Source organism: Gekko japonicus, unplaced genomic scaffold (genome assembly GCF_001447785.1).
Source record: "Gekko japonicus isolate JY-2015 unplaced genomic scaffold, Gekko_japonicus_V1.1 scaffold2358, whole genome shotgun sequence".
Taxonomy (NCBI): domain Eukaryota; kingdom Metazoa; phylum Chordata; class Lepidosauria; order Squamata; family Gekkonidae; genus Gekko; species Gekko japonicus.
Genome location: NW_015174341.1, coordinates 5,136 through 28,269, shown reverse-complemented (window position 1 = coordinate 28,269; position 23,134 = coordinate 5,136). Strand labels below are relative to the sequence as shown.

General features: G+C 42.2%; 1 protein-coding gene across 1 annotated transcript in view; it reads left to right on the top strand.

Moving 5' to 3' along the window:
* The window catches only part of TUSC3 (tumor suppressor candidate 3), a 192,130-nt gene extending 169,995 nt beyond the window's left edge, over nucleotides 1-22,135 (top strand). The window contains exons 8-10 of the mRNA XM_015424290.1: nucleotides 3,252-3,326; nucleotides 5,833-5,923; nucleotides 22,083-22,135. Of these exons, the coding sequence (XP_015279776.1) occupies nucleotides 3,252-3,326; nucleotides 5,833-5,923; nucleotides 22,083-22,098 (182 nt within the window). The 3' untranslated portion in view covers nucleotides 22,099-22,135. The remainder of the gene's footprint in view (nucleotides 1-3,251; nucleotides 3,327-5,832; nucleotides 5,924-22,082) is intronic.
* Nucleotides 22,136-23,134: the final 999 nt, after the last annotated feature.

The following is a 23,134-nucleotide window of genomic DNA, read 5'->3' as shown; positions in this document are numbered from 1 at the left end:
TGCTCACATAGGGCCAAAGTTGATAGCCCCTTCTTGCTTCATTCCTTGGCCACCCCTAACCTTTGGCACTCCCTCACTTGGGAGTAATATGTGGCTCCCCCCCACACACACACACACCCTTACACGCCTTCCAACACCAGTTAACGGTTCGTTTTATTTCAAAAGGCCTTTTAAAATTAGATTTTCTGTCACAGCTTTAAAATGCTATATTCTGGGCAAATTTTATTCTTTGTTAGCTCTTGAAGTCTTATTGCAATTGTTACGAACACGCTGTGCTTTTATCAGTTTTTGAGCTGACTCGAGTGTTTGTTTGACCTAGGAAGGTGGTGTATTAATAACTGAAAGCAAATCATCCATCCATCCTTCCCCTGGTGCTAGAGAATGCAAGGATTAAAAAAGCTAGGAAGTGAATCAGTGGATCAATGTAGTCAATCAATGGGTTACACACTAATCAATTAAAAAATGTATTGACTTAGTGCCCCAGTGTGAGTAGGCAACAGACATCCGTAATGGGGCAGGGCCTTGACTCACCGGTAGCGGATCTGCTTTGCTTGCAGAAGGACTCAAATTTAATCCCCAGTGTGTCCTGTTAAGGGGATTCAGGTAGAAGACCATGTGTGAAACATCCCCCTGAGACTCTGGAGAACCACTTTCAGTCAGACATTACTGATCTTGATAGTCAAAATTGCCTGACTCAGTAAAAGACATTTCCGTGTGCTCATATGTTCAGTTTTTAGCATCTTTATACCAAATGCTATGAATAACATAAATACCTGGCAAACTGCAGTGGGCCTTTTCCATCTTAGAAGAGACATTTCTTCCTGTGTGACAGACAATACTGTCTAGCTGTAACACCAGTGCATCATCTCAAAATAAAATGTGTTCTTTTTTTCCTCTTTAGGTTTTTCTCATCTGCATATGCTTTAATTAATAGGCTGAAATGCATACTTTTGACTTAAATTTCTTCAAGTAGGTGGCAAGTTCTCTTTAACCAAATGAATTACTGGGTCATGGAGATTCGAGGGAGCCTTTTCAAACGTTGCCTGCCCATAAAATTTAATTCTATTTTGAGAACCTTATCACAGCTCCTGAGTGGCCCAGGCTTCCTTTTTTTAACGTTCCCTGCAAAATCCTGTCAAGCAAAGTAAATAAAAATAATATGATGAACAAGGAACCCTGTCTGGTTCCTCATTCAGACTGACAAAGATAAGTGAAGGCAACGTCGAAGTCTCTCTTCAGGATTTTAAAAAAAAAAGCTACAGTGCTGACAGCCTTCCATCTATGTTATGATCAAAGTTATTTCAAATGTTTCTCAAAGGTCTGAAATCTTCTTTTCTTGATGCTACCAGTATTTTCTCTCTGTCACATCTGCATCACCTGTCAACTGGAGAAATCTCAGTATGGCTAATCTAGAAGTGATTTCTTGGGAATTCTGGACATAGCCCTCCTGGCAAAAGCCAGGGGTTAGAATGTCAGACTACAGTCTGAAAGATCCAGATTCAAATCCTCACTCCGACATGGAAGCTTGCTGGGTGACCTTGGGCCAGTCACACGCTGTCACTCAGAAACATGGTTGTTGTGAGGATACAGTGGTGGAGAAAAGAACAATGTAAACTGGTTTTGGATATAAATGAAATCAATAGATAAATGAGATCATTGACTAAAACTGCTTTTAAATCCTTACAGGACTTTAATCTAGAAATTATCAATAATAGTTAAAATAAGTTCTAGACATAATTTTTAAGATGGAGGTGGATATGCTGCCTCTGAATAGGCTTGGAAATACAGGCCAGGATCTAAGGTGCCATGTGATATGGACCCATTTAGTAGATTCATCAGGAATCAAGTGGTACAGCTTTTGTTTGAATATTCCCTTTTCTGTCATTCTTTTTACAAAAATTCTTGTAGGGACAAAACTAGATTGTCAAAAGAGAGAGACTCATCCTTTTCTTCTTTCTGGCATTGTATATGTGAGTAGAAAGAAAGAAAGAGGAGCACACTGAATTGCTTGTGACATTTACCATTGCCCTAACCCTCATACTGTTCCAGTTCCTTTTATACCTCTTGAACCTGCCTTTGCATGACAAACATGGGTGTGGAACATAGTCCAAGAAGGTGAAGGGTTAAGCACTCCTTTGTCCCAGTTGCCATCTTTCAACCTAACCTACCTCCCAGAGTTGTTGTAAGGACAAATGGGAGAAAGGAAGAACGATGCTTGGGTACTTACTGGGGAGAAAACAGGGTATAAATAAGTTTTTAAAAATGCAACTGTCAGTGGTCAGCAACAGAGCTGGTTAATGCAAGAATGTTTTCAAGAAGGGCGATGTCCAGTAGATAATTAAAAAATTGTCACTGCGAGTACTAATGAGGCAACTTTAAAAAAGGAAAGATTACAAAATGGTTTCATTTTTATTTTGAAGTCTAGAAATAGATGCCGCTCCCACGATACATCAATCCTGCTTGGACTGTTGTGTGCCAACTGCTTGGAACAGATGTTAATTACAGTAGTAACAGTTTCTTTTCACGGATACATTTTCAAACAATTATGTGAATGGCTTAGGATCCTGGCAAATTAGTTAAAATTATTTTATCATTATGTGCTTGTTTGCATTTGTAAAAGCTAGCAATTAAGAATCTAAAAATGGCTCGTGACCGAAAACTCTTGATGCTACAATGATTTTATTCCATTCTCGTGGCACATTAGACAGATAGCATCCATCTTTGAAGCACTGGTGGAGAAGCAGCATACTTTCTCCTACTGAAATGGTTTAGCATGCATCAGTTAATCGGAGAATTAATGTAATTATTTTTATGCACCATGTATCTGTCTCCTGGCGATATTCATTTTGCACTGCCAGAATTGGTACATGAGTTTTCCAGATATCTTATAGGTTTATTGAAAGCTTTAACGAAATTTACCTAATTTAGCAAAGCATCATTAGCGTACTTACTGAAATTCCTTTTTCCCCAAAAACCTTAGCTACTCTGTTTCAGTGAATTATAGAAATCTAAAAGTAGCTAAAAGTAAACGATCAACACAAATTCTACATAGGATTGACCTCTTTTGTATGCTTTTTCCCCCTCCTCTCCGACAGCTTTGCATACATTCACAATACATACATTGTGGAACAGAAGATGTTTGACACTTTTTTTTTCATTTACATAAAATCAATACTCAAAGTTTGAAGATGCACCTCTTGGCTTTGTAAGACTTCTGCATTTCTATTGTTTCCTTGACAACGATGATATAGATGCTGCTATCACCATGGGGATGGTTCTTTTGAATGAAGCTGCCACCTCCAAAGGGGATGTTGGGAAACGGAGAAGTAAGTCCTTGGAATGCAATGAGCCCAATCACTGCTGTTGTTCTCCTACTATCCGTGCATGTGATTATTATAGATTTGCATTAAAGTTTGCATATTCTGAAATATGTCTTCGCTTTTTGTCCAGTGTATTTGCAAATGTATTTATTCAGATGTTGAACACATTCTCACAGATTTGTAGATGTGCTGTTTTGGATTTCATATTGTACAACAATGCAGGCCAGAATCCAAAGAGCTAAATTTAGGTGTGCGTGCCCAAGAGACTGCATGCACTCAATGTGAGGGTTGTGGTTCAGGGACAGAGCACATACTTTGCATTCTGAAGATCCCGGATTTAGTCCTTGGCATCTCCTGGGGAAGGATCCCAGATAGCAGGCAAGACCTTTCTGTCTCTCAGAGTCATGGAAGAGCTGTTGTCAGTCAGAGTAGAGAATGCTGAGCTAGATAGACCACGAGTTTGACTTGTGTAAGCCAGCTTCGTTTCTGTTCAATGACATTTTTGGATTTTTTTTCTTCTTGTGTATCAACTCCTCATGCTAAATATTGCAAACTGTTTTGGAAGCTCTCTCTTCTGTCAAAAGCAGTTTGCAGTGTATCTTCGAGAGCTGTTCCTCATGAAGGACTCATAAGAACATAAGAACATAATTCGTTTCTGTTCAATGACATTTTTGGATTTTTTTTCTTCTTGTGTATCAACTCCTCATGCTATATATTGCAAACTGTTTTGGAAGCTCTCTCTTCCGTCAAAAGCAGTTTGCAGTGTATCTTCAAGAGCTGTTCCTCATGAAGGACTCATCTGCAGTCTTTGTTTCCTGGCCATATTTGTATGTTAAAAATTACAAGGAGCAGTATAAAATGAACAGGAGTACCTAGTTTCATGTGTCAGTTTTGCCATGTTGCATTATTTCAGACTTGTGCTGTTCTGTGAATGGACCACTGACATTCCTACTGTGGGTTGTTCATCACTTATTGTTCAGTAAATACTAGACCGTTCCAGAGGCAGGCTTTTACAGGGTCCATTTCCATGCAATAGAGAAAGTACTTGGAGACGTATGGAGCCTTTTGCAGTTCTTCCAAAAGCAAGGAACATAGCCTTTTAGACCTCCCCTCTCCAGTTGCTTCTTGCTAAGCAGCTGCAAAAATGGTCAGGTTGAGGTATATTCTGTAGCTTGTAGCCATCACATGTCAATGGTCATTTTAACAAGCATCTTCTAACCCATGATGCCTCTTAAAGATGCATATCTAGCTATTAAGCCAAACAAAAGTTGAGGGGGAAAGATCATTTCCCATATCCCCAAAAGATATTTCTGTTATTATGAGGTGATTCCATAAAACAGTATTTTCAGTCTTACGATAGGTAAACTGGACAGTTGTAATAGACGCATGTGTTAATTAACTATCTGCATTCACACGTGGTAGATTAAACATTCCATAAGTATGAGTGCAATCCTAAACAGAGGTGTCCCCCTTCCAAGTCAAGTGAAGTCAGTGGGCTTAGAAAAGTGTCACTCTGCTTAGGACCATACTGTAAATTGTTCACTTGTTGAACTCCGCTTGCAGACAACATGTTTTTAACAAGTGGAAACTTTTTGGGGTGTTTTTTGGTATTTTTCATATCTATGTGTGTGCGCACATGTGGGTGGGTGTGCACCTGGAAGTCATGGTGACCTCTGGTGACTGACCCCTACTGGGGGCCTGGAGGATATTCAGAGAGATGGCTGAGTAAAGCCTGCCCCCGCCTCCCAACTTCTGGTATTCCAAGGAGGTCTCCCATCCAAGTACTTGCCAGAGTCGACCCTGCTTAGCTTCCAAGATCTGATGAGAAAGGGCTTGCCTGGGCTATCCAGGTCTGGGCAAGTAGAAACTTGATCATGATTTCAAAAGACTTCCCCGAGTCACTCAAATGTAAGACAAGGTGGGGCAAAATAGAAAGAAGACGCAGAAAGAGAGCTTAGTCTGTACCGGGAACAAAGGTATGGTAATGAAGCTCATCCGCAGCTGTGAAGCTGATCAAAGCTTTGCTTGGAAAAAATAAAACAGCATTGTTAATGGCTTCTCTCCTCTTCCCCTAAACCTAAAGCAGTCACCATTTTATCAGCTGTATAAGAATGGACGGAGTCAGCAGTTTCCTATTTTGATGCAAGAGTTCTGGGTGGCCTGACTGGTAAACTTGTGGCAACAGTCTCTTGAGGTGTCCCAGTGTGCCCCCAAAGGGTCTGACACGCACCCAGGATTTCGTTTCATGAAGTTTGTACTTCCAAATCCTCCAACAGCGAGCACCACGAAATGTTTGCCAGTTGCCAGCTTCCACGGCTTCCAGTCATGAGAAAGACATGATGCATTTGTTTTCTTATTGTTGTGTTAGGTCAGATGAAGCAGGGAGGACACCAAGGGATGATATAGCAGACGTATATTTTTGTACTTCAAAGTACAGTTGCTAATGCTGATCGTGTTTATGCTGAATTAATGCTTTCTTGAGCTCTTTGAACTTTGATCATTTCTCCTCCAGTCATATGCCTGGTGGGCCTGGGGCTGGTCGTTTTCTTCTTCAGCTTCCTGCTGTCAATATTCCGCTCCAAGTACCATGGCTATCCATACAGGTAAGCTTCAAATAGCACAGCTATCCTTCCAAGTATCCTCTTTTTCTGTTGTTGTTCTTGTTGTTTTTGCTTCCAGCTCTCAATTTTCTGCTCGGATATTCCCGAATCTAAGAACAAATAAGTTGTGCCTCTATACTGAAGGGCTTGTCTGGATGATCACCTCAAAGCACAGTGGAGAATTACCACCACTTTCTTACCCTTAGTAAGATGGCTCTTGCAAGCAACTATTGGGGGGGAAAGTAGACAAGCAGGGCATGGCTTCCATGTGGAACTGGGGGAAATAACCTTACTGCATAGAGAATAATTCTGCTGTAGGGATAGGGGGTGATAGCTGTGCTTCTTGTTTCTCTTTCCCAAATTCCTTTTCTCTCAATCTCTGTGAGATCGCATTTGGAATCCTTGGGAATTGGGAACGAGAGGGCCACATGCAACCCTTGTGGCAAAACCCAAGTCATGGGATGGCAAGATTATCATAGACAACGGGGAGAAAATTAATGGGGGGGAGGTTGAAGCAAGACATAACAAGACGAAGAAGAGAAGAGGATTGATATCCCGTCCTTCACTCAGTCTCAGAACGGCTTACAATCTCCTTCCCTTCCCTCCCCACAACAGACACCCTGTGAAGTAGGCGAGGCTGAAAGAGCTCTTGAGAGAACTGCTCTTGAGAGAACAGCTCACCCAGCAGCTGCATGTAGAGGAGTGGGGAATCAAATTTGGTTCTCCAGCTTTGGGTCCACTGCTCTTAACTATCACACCAAACTGGCTCTCTTTCTTAACCACTACACCAAACTGGTTCCCATCACCATTCCCTTGACTAGAGATTTTTTAACCTGGATTTGTAAGGGGATAGGTGCTGTCAGTATGATACAGATGCATTTCTGGAACCAAGACTTTGAAATATAAAGGAACTTCATGATGCAGAGTTTTGCCGCATTATCATTTGTTTTCATTCAGTCCTTTGTTTGAACAGAAACTCGGTCTTTTTAAATTCTGTATAAAAATCAATAAACAGCATGCGGTATTATAAGTTGTGATTTTCAAAAGAACTTTTGTGTGTGTGTGTGTGTGTGTGTGTGTGTATGTTTGGCACTATTGACAAACTCTACATGGGAGAAGAGGAAAGCATTATTTTTGCAAACGTATTTTTTACATGTCAGGCATACTGGAAAATAATATCTCTATTACGCTGGCCTTCATGGCTCAGCCATAGAAAAATGGGACATTGTTTGAATCTTCCATATCAAGGTTTTGTCTCTGTATTATTAGCCTCTTAGGTGTCCATCATGAAAACAAACAAGGGCATGATTATTGTGGGTTTTGACTTTTCGGCAAACTCCCTATGGGGAAACTGGATGAAACACACTTGTCATTGGGGAGAATGAAAACTATTACAGTGGGAAGAGTTTTATAACATTTTAGATGAAGAAAAGTCAAGTTTCCAAGCCCCATCACCTGTGTGGTGAAGCTCTACACACAACAAACTACCAGAAACACTGTCTTGATTGTTCTATCAAACCTCCAGGATTGGTCAGCAAAGGCATATAAGGCTGTGTTCCCAGTGGATTCCCCATTAACTCTAAGGTCTCATTGCCAGGAGACTCACGAAAGCATTAGTTGAATTCTGTTTTGGAAGCATTTTATGAATGTTGAGTGGTCAGGATTAAACTTTTGATCCATCTGCTTTTTTACAAAACCTGAATATGTTATGTATATTTTAAATTGTAACTTGTCCCAACCCTTCACAGGAGAGTGAGCTAGAAGTCCAAAGACCAATCAAATAGTCCTTAGCACCAGAAACTTTGGCACAGTCCAGATCTTTTCACTGTGTCACCTGCCAGTTTGCTTCTAAACCTTCTTTGCTTGCCCCCAACTGGGTGATGGCCTGCATTATCTTAAATACCAACATTACCACCCGTGGTCTTCAGAGTTTCAGGCGATCTTTCTATATTCTCATTTGCCAAAAAAAAAGGATACAGAGGCAGTGCACATCAGATACTGGCCAGGCTTGCTGTTGACCTTGGTAAACTGAGTGTATACCCCACTACCTGTGTGCTGAAAACTGCAGAAGAAAATTGTTAGCTGCAGCCAAGATGTTTTTTCAGGGAAGATTGTCAAGCGTTACTGATCTACTGATTAAGAAAGCTTGACATTCCCAGAAACACAATCTGAAACCCACATGTTTATGTCACATGGAACCTTTTGTTTCACAGGATTCGGGAGGGTCTCCTGAACTCAGGTCTTTGATAACTCCTTCAAACAGTTCAAAAATGATTTTTGGCCTAAGACCCAGAGTTTTGTTTAATTTTTAAGCTTTTTTCCCCCAGCGGTGGGAACCTAATATATTCAGGATGGACAAAGAGAAGTACTTATTCACTCAATGAGTAATTAAATTGTAGGACTAACTGCCAGTGGGTATAGTGATGTCTTTTAAAAAGACAGACTCATAGAGGATAGGTCCATCGATGGCTACTAGCCATGTTGACAAAAGCAAACCTCCAGAGCCACTGGTTGGCCACTGCGTGAAAAGGATGCTAGCTGAGATGGACTGCTGTTCTGATCCAGCAGGGTTCCTCATATGTCCTAGCTTCACACCAAGAGCCACTGGATTTTGAAAAATGTTCATCATCTGTATACTTAGAGCTTTGTCTAACTAGTAGGTTTCACAAGGGGGAGGGGGGCATCTTTCTGAGGCAAAACTTGAATCCGGGAATTTATTTCAAATTAGTACCTCTGAGGTAAAAGATTTTTTTTAAAAAAAATTAATTCCGGGATTCTCTTTACTGCTTTGCAAATAATTGGAATCACATAACCTAGTTTTCATTCTTCAGGCTTGCCGTATAGGAGAATCTCTGGTGGTTGCCTGCATAACACCCTTCGCTCCTAAATATATACTAGCTTTCTCAGTCAATATTTTATAACTCTTCCGGCCTAGTTTTCTGCTCTAATACCATGTCAGAATTTCTGAAAGTTGCACGCTCCCCCTTGGAGAGTTCTCTTACTCAACTCTCCAGAGATATTGGAGCCCTTCAGTAAATCATTGCTACTAGATTCGTTAGGCTTTTCACGAGAGCGGTTTTGTCTCCTGCAGTAATCTTTAATGACTGTACAGCAGTCTTGCCTGTCGGTCTGTCTCCTGTAGATTAAATGTCCTCCTCTAGGCATGCATGTAACTCTCACTAGTTTTAATGAAAAATATATTGTGTGCACCAACCACTACAGGGGTCTCCCTTTGCTGTGCTTGGTGTCATTAAGTGTGCAACTTTAATAATAATTATTTCTATTTATTAATGTAATAACAGCTACTATTAGATTTATTTTTGTTGCTGTCCTTTTGTTCTGTATCTTCTTGTAGCCCAACAGTTAGTTTCAGCATACAGCCCTGTTATTTACTGGCCAGTGGCCAGCCTGAGTTCACAGCATGGGAAGAGCGAAGGGCCTGTATAGTGTCTGAATGGCAATGCCACACATTTCAGCTTGTTCCTCTTCCCTCCTTGAAAACAAGTGGACAATCAAACAAGGAAGGACCACATACCCCACTTCCATTTTCCTCTGTGCCAAGGAAGAAAGTCCTAAATGTATCTCTTAAGGGACAAGATGAAGAGCTCTTGAAAGTGCAATGGGGAGTTCTACAGCTTGTGGGTGCAGCTGTTACCAAGGGCTGTCAGGTCCCAGCCAACTTAGGGCAACCCCGTAGGGTTTTCAGTTGTTGTTGTTGTTCAGTCGCGCAGTCGAGTCCGACTCTTCGCGACCCCATGGACCAGCTCCCAAATAGAGGTGGTTTTCTATTGCCTCCCTCTGCATAGCAACCCTAGACTTCCTTGGTGGTCTCCCATCCAAATACTAACCAGGGCTCATCTAGAGATGTGAAGGCCCGGAAAAAACCCGGAAAAAATTAGGAAAAAACCGTTTTTTCCCCGTTTTTTTCCTGAAGCCTTTTTTGTTTTTTTCCGAAAAATTGGAAAAATTGAAAAAAGAAAAGAAAAAAATTGATTATGGAACATTTTATTTTAACATGATGAATAAAATATTTTAAGACCACGTGTTCAAATATTTTCCAAATCATTTCTTATATATATATAAATATATATATGGTATCAGATTGATGTAATTTCTGTGCACTGAGGACAAGCAAGTCCTAGGTTACAAACTGAACTCTCCAATGCAAGAACAAGATGCATTTCTTCCTTTAGGAGGTGCGATTGTCAGAAGAAAATAAAAAAGTTTCAGTTTTGTTTTTGCATGTGGGTGGGTATTCTGTAATAATTGTTTGGATACACTATATTTTTAATATGCTAGTTGTGTTAATTTCATGCCAAGTAAAAATGTTCATAGTCATATTTTATGTTCCTAAAGTAACAGAATGACTTTCAAACTAGAAAAGACAAAAGAAATGCTAATGTAGCATTTTTTTCAATTTTTCCGAAAATTTCCGTTTCCCCCCGAAAAAAACCGGGAAAAAATGGAGTTTTTTCCGAGCTTCAAAATTTCCGGAAATTTTACATCTCTAGGCTCATCCTGCTTAGCTTCAAAGATCTGATGAGATTGGGCTACCTTAGATAAGTATGTTTTTGTGATATAAATAAAAATTCCTTCACCAGAGCTGCACTTGTAGAAGACTTAAGGTGGGTGTGATTTCACCACTGCCTTCTTGTCAGTGCAGACCCACCAAGCCACGTGGCTATTACTTCACGCAGGTCCTATGATCTCAGACGTCAACTGTTCCCAGGTTTGTAATGCTGGTGGATGGGAATGTGGCAAAGATATATACTCCTTGTGCTGATACACTGCTGAAGCCAAACCACTATATGGCATTTTTGACACATTTTTGGGTTTAGTTTTCTTGGGTTTTCTACTAACTTGAAAAGAGGGGGCTGTTTTGCCATGTGACCTTATTGCCCAGCCACAATAAAGTTGCAGACCAGGGCTGTGGCCAGGATTTGTTACTTCAGGGGGCATTTAAATAAGCTGGGGGGCACACACACACCCACGCCCAGGCTGTGTCAGGAGCAACGAGAGAGTAAAAGTCGTTTATTATTTATTTATTTATTTATTTATTTATTAAATTTTTCTCCCGGCCAAGGCCAGCTCAGGGCAGCTTACAAACAAGTAAGTTCCAGCTCCTGCCAACCTAGCAGTTCGAAAGCAAGAAATTGCAAGTAGATAAATAGGTACCACTTCAGTGGGAAGGTAAGAGCGTTCCGTGCACCTTGGTGTTTAGTCATGCCGGCCACATGACCACGGAAATGTCTTCGGACGGCGCTGGCTCTTCGGCTTTGCAACAGAGATGAGCACCGCAACCCTAGAGTCGGATTCGACTGGCTTTCGAGCAAGGGAACCTTTGCCTTCTACAGTCAACAAGCCCATCCAGATGACCATACGATCGTGGTCTGAGCTCACTGTGTTAACCGGATCGGGACTGACATTGACATAACCTACTGCTGGTGAAGTTGGCTGCTGCATTAGTTCATATTGGGCAGCTCTGCTCTGTAATGTATAATGATGGAAACAAAAACATTACAAGGAGACAATAATTCCACAAGGGTTGCACATGTCGTTACCCAGGATTAAGGCCCAAGCATCATTTGGGGTGGGGTCAGGACAAACCTGTTAACACTGCCCCACTTTCACAAATATGGCACAGTCCATCCTATCCGTACAATCAAATGAGTCATGAAAACAAGCTTCTGTTTTAATTCTGAAAACACATTTCTGAAATTATGGCTTTTGTTTTATGCCCTCTAACACTCCACTTTTCTTTTTTTGCCATTTATGTTACATAAGATCTGACCTGAAGAAGAGTCCTACAATGCTTGCTTGTCTATTTTGTAACATTTTGGTTGATCCTAAAATGTCCATATGTGGTCTTGTTTTTGTTTTTTACTTTAATGGGCCAATTTGTCTGCAACCCTTTTATAACTAGAGCAATTCACATTAAAAGCTTTCCCCTCCCCTAGCCTTTTTGCCAATTTCTTTTGTAAGATCACATGCAACAGATAAAGAAATGAGGAGTTTAAACTGGTGCCTAGTAGAGGAATACCTGCAGTTTTTAATGAGTGCTACCTAGAGCACCGCAACCCTAGAGTCGGAATCAACTGGCTTTCGAGCAAGGGAACCTTTACCTTTACCTAGTGGAAGCTATTTTTTCAGCTTCTGACACAATCTCTGAAAGTGCAGGGAAAATATTTGTTGTAGGACTGTGTACACTTCACTGAAAATTGCCTGCAGTTTCATTTTTATCAACTTAATAAGGCAAGTGGGGGGATAGTTCTCTCTTGTTGGAAGTCTTTGATTTGAGAAAAGCCTATGTGCAAGGAATTCTGGGACTGGTAGTTCTTGAAAGATAAGTGCAGGGAAAATATTTGTTGTAGGACTTTGTACACCACTGAAAATCGCCTGCAGTTTCATTTTTGTCAACTTAATAAGGTAAGTGGGGGGATAGTTCTCTCTTGTTAGAAGTCTTTGATTTGAGAAAAGACTATGTGCAAGCAATTCTGGGACTGGTAATTCTTGAAAGAGCATGTCATATAGGGAAGCAAAAATCTCTCTGTTCAAATTTAATTGCAAAAGCATGTACTGTCTTGTGCTGGGCCACCAACTCACTCTTCAAAAAGTTGCTTTTTCTGCTCCATTACTTCTTCTCATTGGCTCCAGCCCGTTTCACAGCAACTGGACACCCCATGTACCTGTGCCTCTCATTTTCCCATAAGTATTCTCAAGCATGATCAGGAACTTGGCCTTTATTTATTGGAGCCTTGGTCTTGCCTAGGTCTCGCCTTAATAAGAAATAAGGTACTTAAATCACCCGTTTCACAGCAACCGGACACCCCGTGTACCTGTGCCTCTCATTTTCCCATAAGTATTCTCAAGCATGATCAGGAACTTGGCCTTTATTTATTGGGGCCTGGGCCAGCTGGGCTCCTAGATCTCCAGGCCCTGGTACAGTGTATCCCTTTTCCACCCGTGCTTGGGTCTTGCCTAGGTCTCACCTTAATAAGAAATAAGGTACTTAAATCCTATACTGAAACAATGTTCTAGACAGCCTAAATTCTACTATTTACATTTGGTTATAATAATGGATTCTAAAGGGGTGTCATATGCTGAAACACGCAGATCTCAGCACAGGTTTCGCCCTAAGGAGAAGATCACAGATGCTTAACAGCTTGTTTGCCATCTGTTTCCAAACAATGGTATTAATTTTCCTATGAAACAGCATGTATCAAAAAAGAGATCGAGACATAGCATGTTTCCCGCTGTGCATCCTCTTGTCACCACTGACCTGTGTGAGGTGACACGTGGTCAAAATGAAATCAAATAAAAATCGAGGACAAGGGATTAAGAGAAAGGACTGCTGGGCTGTCCCCTACTACTCTGCTTTAGCTGATTGCAGAGTTTTCCATTGGAGGAAGAGCTGCTTTGGCTAGAGGAAGGCTCCTCATTCAGCCCAGCTGAATGATAGGATCCAGCCCATTCTGTTTACTTTCAAGATCAACCTGTTTGGAAATCGATTTCTTCCCTCTGCAATTCTCCATTTTAAACATACTACCCAGACTTCCCCTCGGCTTGCAGTTAGTTGCTGCAGCATCCTAGAAGGATCCTTTACCTAGCCGAGGGAAGGCTTTTATTGCTGCATTTGATCCAAATTTGATCATTATTATTTTTTAGATTTGCTCTGTGATCATAATTGCTCAAGTACAATATTACTATAATGAAAAATGAAAAACCATGAGCCCATTTTGCTGATTAATTAGTAAAGTGTCTCCCCACCCTTTCCAGAGAAGGAACTAGTTAGGAATACATTCAGAATGCTGGCGCACAGGTAGTGAGTGACTAATGAACCACCATGGAGAATTATAAGCTGCTTTAAAAAGAAATGTTTCCCTCTTTGAATCCTGGTAGCCTCTGTGGTTGGCAGGCACCTTCTGGTTCTCCATGGGGCTTTGTTAGTTACTTTCCATTCATTTGTGGTGCTCCTGCATTCCAGAATGTCCCCCTCAACAAACATCCGTTCTTTCTCTCATCTTCCTTAAGCCAGCCCTATTCCAACCAAATCCTTGAGCACTCCAAATGCTACAGAATTCTTAATTGGAGCCTAACTCGAAGTAAACACCCTGCTTACCTGAAAGCAAGGCCCAGGTTTCTTTCCACTTGTGCTGTCAAGAAAAAGAGGCTTCTATCGAGGGGAGGGGTGGCTTTGTGTAAAACCTTTTTTAGGGGAGTCGTCTTACATTCAGCGTCATCTTTCCTTTGGGTAAATACCATAGTCACCATTGGGAGGGGTTTCTAAAATGAGAGGTGCAGAGTAGTGATCTGTAAGTGAAGCATGCACTTAAGTGCCCTTCGTACAGGACAAACAGAGCCCTCCTAAGCGCAGTTATACTGTTCCAAGCAGGGCTTTTTTTGTAGAAAAAGCCCAGCAGGAACTCATTAGCATAATAGGCCACACCCAACAGCAGGAAATCATTAGCCTATTAGGCCACACCCATGACAGCACAGCATATTAACATATTAGGCCACACCTCCATGTTACCAGAAGTGTGCTCATCCAGCCACACCCACCTTTTGCTTCTTATTCTGTTTACCTTGTTTGTTGTCAAAACCCAGGGCTTTTTTTGTAGCAGGAACTCCTTTGCATGTTAGGCCACACACCCCTAATGTAGCCAATCCTAATGAGTTTCTGCTATTGGGTGTGGCCTATTATGCTAATGAGTTCCTGCTGGGCGTGGCCAACTCGGGAGCCAGCCGGAACTCCGTTCCTGTGTGTTCCTGCCCAAAAATAGCCCTGGAAGTACAATGAAGTGAATGGGTTTGGTGATGGTGGTGGAAAGTGCCTTTAAGTCGCAGCTGACTTATGGTGACCCTGTAGAATTTTCAAGGCAAGAGATATTCAGGGGTGGTTTGCTGTTACCTGCCTCTGTGTTGCAACCCTGGAGTTCCTTGGCGGTCTCCCAGGCCGACCCTGCTTGGCTTGTGAGATCTGAGCAGACCAGGCTAGCCTAAGCCATCCAGGTCAGAGCGAATGGGTTTAGAATTGTGTAATTCTGTTTACGATGGCGCTGGACATGTCTTCTTGCACGTCAGCCACATCCATGTTGGAATAGGCGGGAGTCCTACATGTAGATCATCATGTCCGGGGAACTCAACACGTATGTTGACAGATGCTAAACAGCCAGTTACACTTGTGTAAGGAAAAAGTGTAATCATATTAGTGATTACCCAGTGCGCACATCATTTTCGACCATGTATCCACAAAGAAGCTTGTAAAAGTGGGGGTAGGGTAAGAATAATCAATAGTAAAAAAGGTAGAATTACTGTTTGCTGAGCAACAGGGCTAATGTTAAAAGTATTTTGCTCTGCAGCCCTAAACTGCAAAGTAAAGTTTTGCAATCTGATTCTTTTCACTTGTGCTCTGGAACTACTAGAGCATTGAGTATGGGAGACTCATCGGTGAAGCCATAAAAATCAATCTGCATCTCTCTCCCTGTGTTCAGCTGAGCATTGTGACAGAAGATGGAGAAAAAAGAGCCATGTCAAACACTGGCAAATAGCAAAGGGGAACAAATCTCCTGAGCTGCATTAGGAATATAAAAAATTCATATCCAGAAACTCATTTCAGATTTGTAATGTTTATATAATGAAAATAAAACTCAAGACATGAACTATTGAATGATTAGTTGAGAAATATCAGGTCAGGCAACCAAAGCAAAGGGGGGGGGGGACTTGTGCCCTGGAGTTGTAAAATCCACATGCATACACTGGATCGTAACAAGAGTCTGTCTGGTCTTTTCATACATCACACTGAGGAAACCTGAGTGTAGATTTAATGGGGATCTGCTGCCAATCTGAGCTCTCGGGGAACATGTTGTTGTTGTTGTTCAGTCTCACAGTCAAGTCTGACTTTTCGCGACCCCATGAACTACATCACGCCAGTCCCTCCTGTCTTCCGTCGTGCTCCAGAGTTTGCTTAATTTCATGTTCATTGCATCAATAACACTGTCTAACCATCTCATCCTTTGCCTTCCCCTTCTTCTTTTTCCTTCAGTCTTTCCCAGCATCAGGGTCTTCTCCAGTGAGTGCTCCCTTCTCATTTGGTGGTCAAAGTATTTGCGCTTCAGCTTCAGTATCTGGCATTCCAACAGTCAGGGTTGACTGATCTGATCTCCTTGCAGTCCAAGGGACTCTCAAGAGTCTTCTCCAGCACCATAATTCAAAAGTATCTATTCTTCAGTGCTTGGCCTTCCTTATGGTCCAACTCTCACAGCCATACATTACTATTGGGAATACCATCTCTTTGACCATACGGACTTTTGTTGGCAGGGTGATGTCTCTACTTTTTATTATGCTGGCAGAAAGTTAACCTGGAAATTTGGCTGTGCTGAGATCGCCATTCTCCTGCAGAAGCTTCCAAAGCTTTCTCCCTTCCATAGTTCTGGGGAGGTCCAAATGACCAGGCCTGCGGTTTCAGAGCTCCTTCAATGGTGTCTTCCACACAGGGATGGGATTTTATGGTTTCCCCATTCCTGGTGCAGCTGCAGATTCAGCTCAGCAGCAATGGGGCTTCCACGTGACACATTTTCCCACAGTTACCCTGCCTCAGTCACCCAGATGGTCTCTGCAAGGGAAGGGACTAGAGACTAGTTTTTTAGAAAATGAGAGCTGGGAATTCAGAGAACCTGGATTCCTAAAATAAATAAAAAGCCCTCCAGTGGCGTGGGAGGAAGAGACTGCCACACGGACAGTGTCAGGGAAAGTGGCTGCTATGTGAGCCAAAAAATCCAAAGTTCCCCCCACACACAGCAGCCATCCCGATTTTACCACAACCTTGCCCAAAACTTTGGAGTAAAGCAGGTTTGAGAAAAGCCAGGTGCATAAATGTACCAATCATCATCATTATCATCCTCGTCATCATGGCATTGTGTGTAGAAAAGCCAGGAGATCCTAGGATTGTCTGGCAGCTGCAAGTTCTAGCTCTTAGCGTTGTATGCTACTAGGTGATGAGCTAGACTTGTTTTAGGGGCTGTCTATGCTGTAGGGAAGCGGGGGGATCAACTTCCCAAAGGCATTGAATTGGGGGCAGATAATCTGTGTGGAAGATACCAATGTGTCAATTTTCTGCCATGTTTGCTTTGAATTTCCAGATTTTCTAAAGACGGTTGTGTCTGGTTTGCTTTCGCCACCCCTTTCAGTCTCTGCCCCCTTGTTCACTTCCCCCCTTGCTGCTAAGCCATGTGCACAAATGATTGTGCCCATTAAAACCAGCAGTTAACTTTAACTGCAGGATTGCATCAGTATTACCTGATAAATTATCAGTACCTGATAAATCAGCTGGAGGCTTTGTTTTAAGTGAAGTCCGTTAAAATGCTGAACAATGCCTACCTGATAACTTCCATTAAGCAGAGCTTGCCGCTAATTTACCGTATTTCCAATCACATGATTAAGTAAAAGGGAGGGTGGCTTTAAAGAACATAGGAGACGCCAATGTTGGATCAAGCCCAAGGCCCATCCAGCCCAACACTCTGTATCACACAGTGGCCAGAAATACCAGTGCCGTCAGGAAGTCCACCAGTGGGGCCAAGGCTTTGGAATTCCTCACACACACACACACACACACACACAAATGGTATATTTCCTTGAGCCACTTTCTTTGTACAAGTTTACAGATGTGCAAATCACCTTGAATGGTCTGGTGTGTTTCACTGGAGGTGAGAACAGCCAGCTTTCCATAGCCACTCTTAGGTGGATCTCCTTATGTAGGCTGGAGCGAAATTAAGAAACCCAGACTGGCTTTTTCAAGCATTAATTGCATTGATGTACAGGAGATACATATTCAAGTAAAGTAAATTTGAGAAAGTGAAAGGAACTGCAATGTACAGATTTTGAAATGACTGTAGAAAGGTTCAATAAAATCAGAGTGGAATATGGATCACCTAAACAAACCTTAGAAATCCATTCGCCCCTATCTTTCTCCCAATAGACATAACCCAGTTTGGTGTAGTGGTTAAATACGCAGACTAATCTGGGAGAACCGGGTTTGATTCCCCACTCCTACACTCGCAGCTGCTGGATGACCTTGGGCAAGCCATAGTTCTGACAGAGGTGTTCCTGAAAAGAGCAGTTTCTGTCAGAGCTCTCTCAGCCATCCCCTACCTCAGAGGGTGTCTGTTGTGGGGAGGGGAAGGGAAAGGAATTTGTAAGCTGCTCTGAGACTCCGAGTGAAGGGCAAGTTATAAATCCAATCTCCTCCTCCTCCCCCTCCTTCTTTTTCTTCTTCTTCGTCTGTGTAAATAGCATGTTTCCAGTTGCAGGGAACCCTCTCCAGCAATCTTGTGGGAATAATTAGATTATAGCCAGAGTCCTGTAGCGCTTACAAAGGAGTAAGCAATGAGCCATTACTTCTGAGGAAACTATTTGTTATTCACAATCTGCCTTTCTCGCAGGGACTGAAGGTGGATTACACATAAGGAGTCAGTGCGGTCAACATTCAGTAACCAATGCACTAGGATTTTAGAAGTCTGGAACCACTAGAAGGAACAGGCACATAGCATAACTATTAATATGACACATTAAGCAGTACGGAGATTACAGAATAGGATCCTACTACCATTTTTTATTTATTTAATTTATTTATTAAATTTATACCCTGCCCTACCCCGCTAGCTATACACAGCAGTATAGGCCACAGCCCCAATAATTTATCCAGGTAAGTTTGTGAACCATTTTGTACAATGCCACCCTCTTACTGGCACAGAAAAGCCCTCCTGAATAGTTTGGTTTTGCATAGTTTGCAGAAGGGCAGGAGACCACGAGCTTTCCTGACCTCTGTAGTGCAATATGTCAGATTCAGAATGAGTTCTCTTCCAGCACCGTTCTAGCCATTTCCCAGCTGCTTTCAGATCAGCTCCATGGTAAATCAGGGGACTGGGTTTCATCCCAAGGGCGGGAGAGGCTGGCAAGTGGCACCCTTGTTGATATCTTCAAGGCGCTTCATGTTCCACATTTCCACTGTGGCCTCTACAGAACACATGTTTGGAATCCTAAAATCTCACAGAGCATTCTGAAATCCAATAGGATTCATGAGCCTCTGCAGGTGGACCATTTTAACCCGGCCTCCTCTCTTGCAAGGTGTTGGGGCCACACACATGTTGGCATAAAGTAGAGAGTGGTCAGAATCTCCAGCCCTGAAACCAAAGCTTCCCTCAAAAGGTCAGTGCAAAAAATTAAATCCAGGGTGTGACCTCTTTTAGATGTTGGGCCAGTCACAATTAAGGGGAGACCCAAAGCAGTCAAAGAAGCTCTAAAATCCCAGGGTGGTCCTGCATGAATGCTAAAGTACCCCGGAATGATCTGCCTCTGTCAACTCAAATAGGGGGCCCACTGGGGAACTAGGTGGCCCGTAGACAAGTAGAATGCCTAATCTATCCTTAGTCCCTAATGTAAGGAGTATACAGTCAGCGCCAGTGGTAGTTTGCACTGGAAGTCTGTAGAAGTTTAAGGATTAATGGAGGATAATAGCCATGCCTTCTCCCCAGCTAGTTGTGTGGGGTTAGTGGAAAACCATGTAATCAGGGGGTGTTAGCTGGGACAGTCAAACCACATCATTTTCTTCCAGCCATGTTTTTGTTATGCAAGCCAGGTCAATGTCTTCTTCCTGCAACATCCCATGGAGGTCTGCAGTTTTGTGCTTCACTGATTCGATTGTGCACAAAATTAGTGTAGACATGGGGGAAATAGAGGCTCTTGTTTCATCAACTCTCAGGATGCTACAGAGATAAGCATCCTTGCCAAAGACTGGCCAACTGTGATCAATCACACCCCCATACCTACCAGGTCCCATTTGCACTGGAATAGTGTATTCCTTAGACATCCTTTTCCAGATAAAGATTTCTCCCAACTGTTACTAATAATCCTCCCCAGTACCCAACAACCAGTATTCTAATGGCCACAAAAAGGCTTATAGCAATCCAGGAGCGCAGTCATGATGTGCTGAGGTTGCAGATGCCCATCAGGTATTGTTCTCTGTCAGTATGGCTACTGGCTTCCAGGTAAGTAACTGGTGTAGTTTTAAGGTTGCTAGGTCCCCCTTGGCCACTGGTGGGTGATGAGAGGGTAGGGTTGCCATATCCAGGTTTGGAAATTCCTAGAGGTTTAGGGATGGAGCCTGGGGAGGACAGGGACCTCAGCAGAGTACTGTGCCATAGAATCCACCCTCCAAAGCATCCACTTTCTCCAGAGAAACTGATCTCTTTTATCTGGAGATAAACTGTAATTCCGGGGGTTCCCCCGATCCCACCTGGAGGTTGGCATCCCTATGTTGTTCTCTCTCTCTCTCTCTCTCTCTCTCTCTCTCTCTCTCTCTCTCTCTCTCTCTCTCTCTCCCCGTTGTGGGGGGGGTGGAATCGGGCCCTGGGGGGAACTCCGCCCCCAACGAGGGGGGCCATGCCCCCAACGTGATCGACGTAGCGCGTCACTTCTGGGTGTGCTCTCACCCTTAAAATGCTGGGGCCTACCTGTAACAGCACCTACAGCATCCTATAGCCAGATCAAAGACAACAAAAGTTCCCAGATGCAACCCCTCCGCCTGTTAGACTCTTCTCAACTAATATGGGTTCTGCTGAAAAACTTCAAAAAAATGGGGTTATTTATTGTATAGTTCACAGAAACTGATCTTTGATATTCAAATTAATAAAGCTAAGGAAGAAGAATTCACAACTGTCGCAGGGTACCTAATTGGCATATGAAGTGCAATACTGAAATTTGCAAAAAAAAATTCTTGGTGGACCTCCAGGTTAGTGATATTCTGGAAAGATATCACATATAATTGACAGAATGCTGACACCTTCACATTTATGTGGCAAGATTTTCTTGCTCTCTCAATTCTCTCTTTGAGCAGTGGCTCCCTGTTTTAACTGAAAGCTTCTGCTGCTACACTTTGCTTTTTCTCATTTTCCGTTTCCTTCTATTTTATTTTCCTATATTCAGTCTTTTTTTTCTTTTTTATCTCTCATATATAGGAATCCAGTAGTACTAAAATTTTAATTCTTTTACAGTATGTTTGCTTTGGTTTTATTGGATATTAGTAACGAAGCTGACAAATATCAGATTGATGAGACTCGTGAACCTTGCAGTTCAAAAACTCTCACGTGGAGCCCAGACCCCTCTCACTCCATGCCTAGCTCAAAATTAGTCTTATCTTCTACCACCCAAATGCTAAGCAGCCAGCACTTGCCATTCCTTCACTTCCAGAGCAATAAGCCTTTACTTACTGACTGACTTACTTTACTTATTTACTCATTTACTTACTTGTAAGGGGGTAGTGGCCAGCAGTAGAGAAGATTCGTGTAAAACCAGAAAAGCCTCTTTGGGGTGTCTCCTCGCAATTGCACAGTTTGCATCTTCCCTTGCTGTTGTTTCTTGCTGGGAATGATGGGAGTTGTCGTTTTTCTCAGCCTTCTGAATTGCACTAGGAGGCGGAGAAAATGAAAATTCCTATCCCCCCCCCAGCAGGAATTTAAAGCCAAAGAAGCTGGAAATTGCATACCTTCAAGAAGGACAGGCCCTGAAAAGACCTGTCAGTGGTTTTGCAAGTCTTCACAGAGGTAAACAGTTGTTACTCGGAAGGTGGGGAGCTGTCAATAGAGTTTACACCCATTTCTGACATGGATATGTATATATTAGTGGTCCTGTTGGGGTGGTGGATTCTTTACTCTGCTCCTGTTGCCCACCTCCACTCTGAGCAGCAGTGGGATTAAAAAGCAATGCCAGCTGTAGTGCCACATCACTGCTGGTTAAAAAATAGAAGTGACATATGGTAACTCTGGAAATCACTGGGAATCTTTGGTAAAACCACGGAGTTTCTAGTGATTCCTAGAGCTACATGTGTCACTTCGTGCACCCAGTATCACCATCCACAGCCCTCGTGCCAGTTGCCAGGTACTGCCTTATCAAGGCTAGTATTTGTGTGTTTATTGTGGGGGTGAGCATCCCTTTTAAGTGCTTAAAAGCACTCAACTGGGATCCTTTCAACAAGAAATATTGTTTCAGGTCAAGCACTCCACTAGTTATTACAAATAATAAGTTGCACACCTTAATCTTTCAAAACAGGAGTGAAGCAAAAGCTAAACGTGCACAGTTTTTAATCCTATTTTTTTTCCTATCTTTGCAGCTTCTTAATTAAGTGAATTCGCATAAGGCTAATGTTTACTACGAAGATAAGCAGCTCCTGATAGTATCTGCTTTGCAACATTACATTTCTTCAAGAGTCTGCATTTGGTTCATCTGTTTCCTGTGATAAATTACAAGTGTTCGTGTAGAGAAGAAAATTTTGTGAGGTTTTTTTTTTACCTGATGTACCAAATGCTTCATCTAATTTATAATGCATAGCAAATATTGGATATCAAAACGGAGGATGTGATAAACTGCATGAGGGTGGGAATATGCTTGGTGGTTCTGAATTTTAAATAAAGCTGGCTTTAGTGGCAAAGTGTTATTGTTGTGTATTGCAGTTGTATAGACTTCAGTGGACAAAAAGTCAAACCTATTGAGATTTTGAAAACCATGGCATAAAGATGTAAGATTTATTACTACCATTCAGCTTTGCCTAATAAAGAAAACAAAAACTGCATAAGATTTTAAGGCTCCCTAGTCATTTATTAGCATGTGTTGTGTTTGGCAGAATCTTGACTCTGGGATCTTAGAATATGAAAATCTCATATTCCATATTCTACATATGTTGGAAAAGCAGAACAATAAGAGAGATTAAGCATGCGAGACTAAGGCAGAAGGAACTACACTGTTTGAAAAATGCAAAGGGAGAACGCTGGACCATGGCAAAGTAGAAGGGAAAGTAGGATACCTATTTACATTCTAGCAAGAGCTGAAAATACAAAAAAATAACTATTAGTTAAAGTGATGGTGAACCTAAACAGCATAATAAAAAGTAGGGACAGTAGAGACATCACCCTGCAAACAAAAGTCCGCATGGTCAAAGCAATGGTATTCCCAGTAGTCATGCATGGCTGCGAGAGTTGGACTATAAGGAAGGCTGAGCGCCGAAGAATAGATTCTTTTGAACTATGGTGCTGGAGAAAACTCTTGAGAGTCCCTTGGACTGCAAGAAGATCAAATCAGTCAATCCTAAAAGAAATCAACCCTGACTGTTCCCTGGAAGGCCAGATAATGAAACTGAAGCTCAAATACTTTGGCCACCAAATGAGA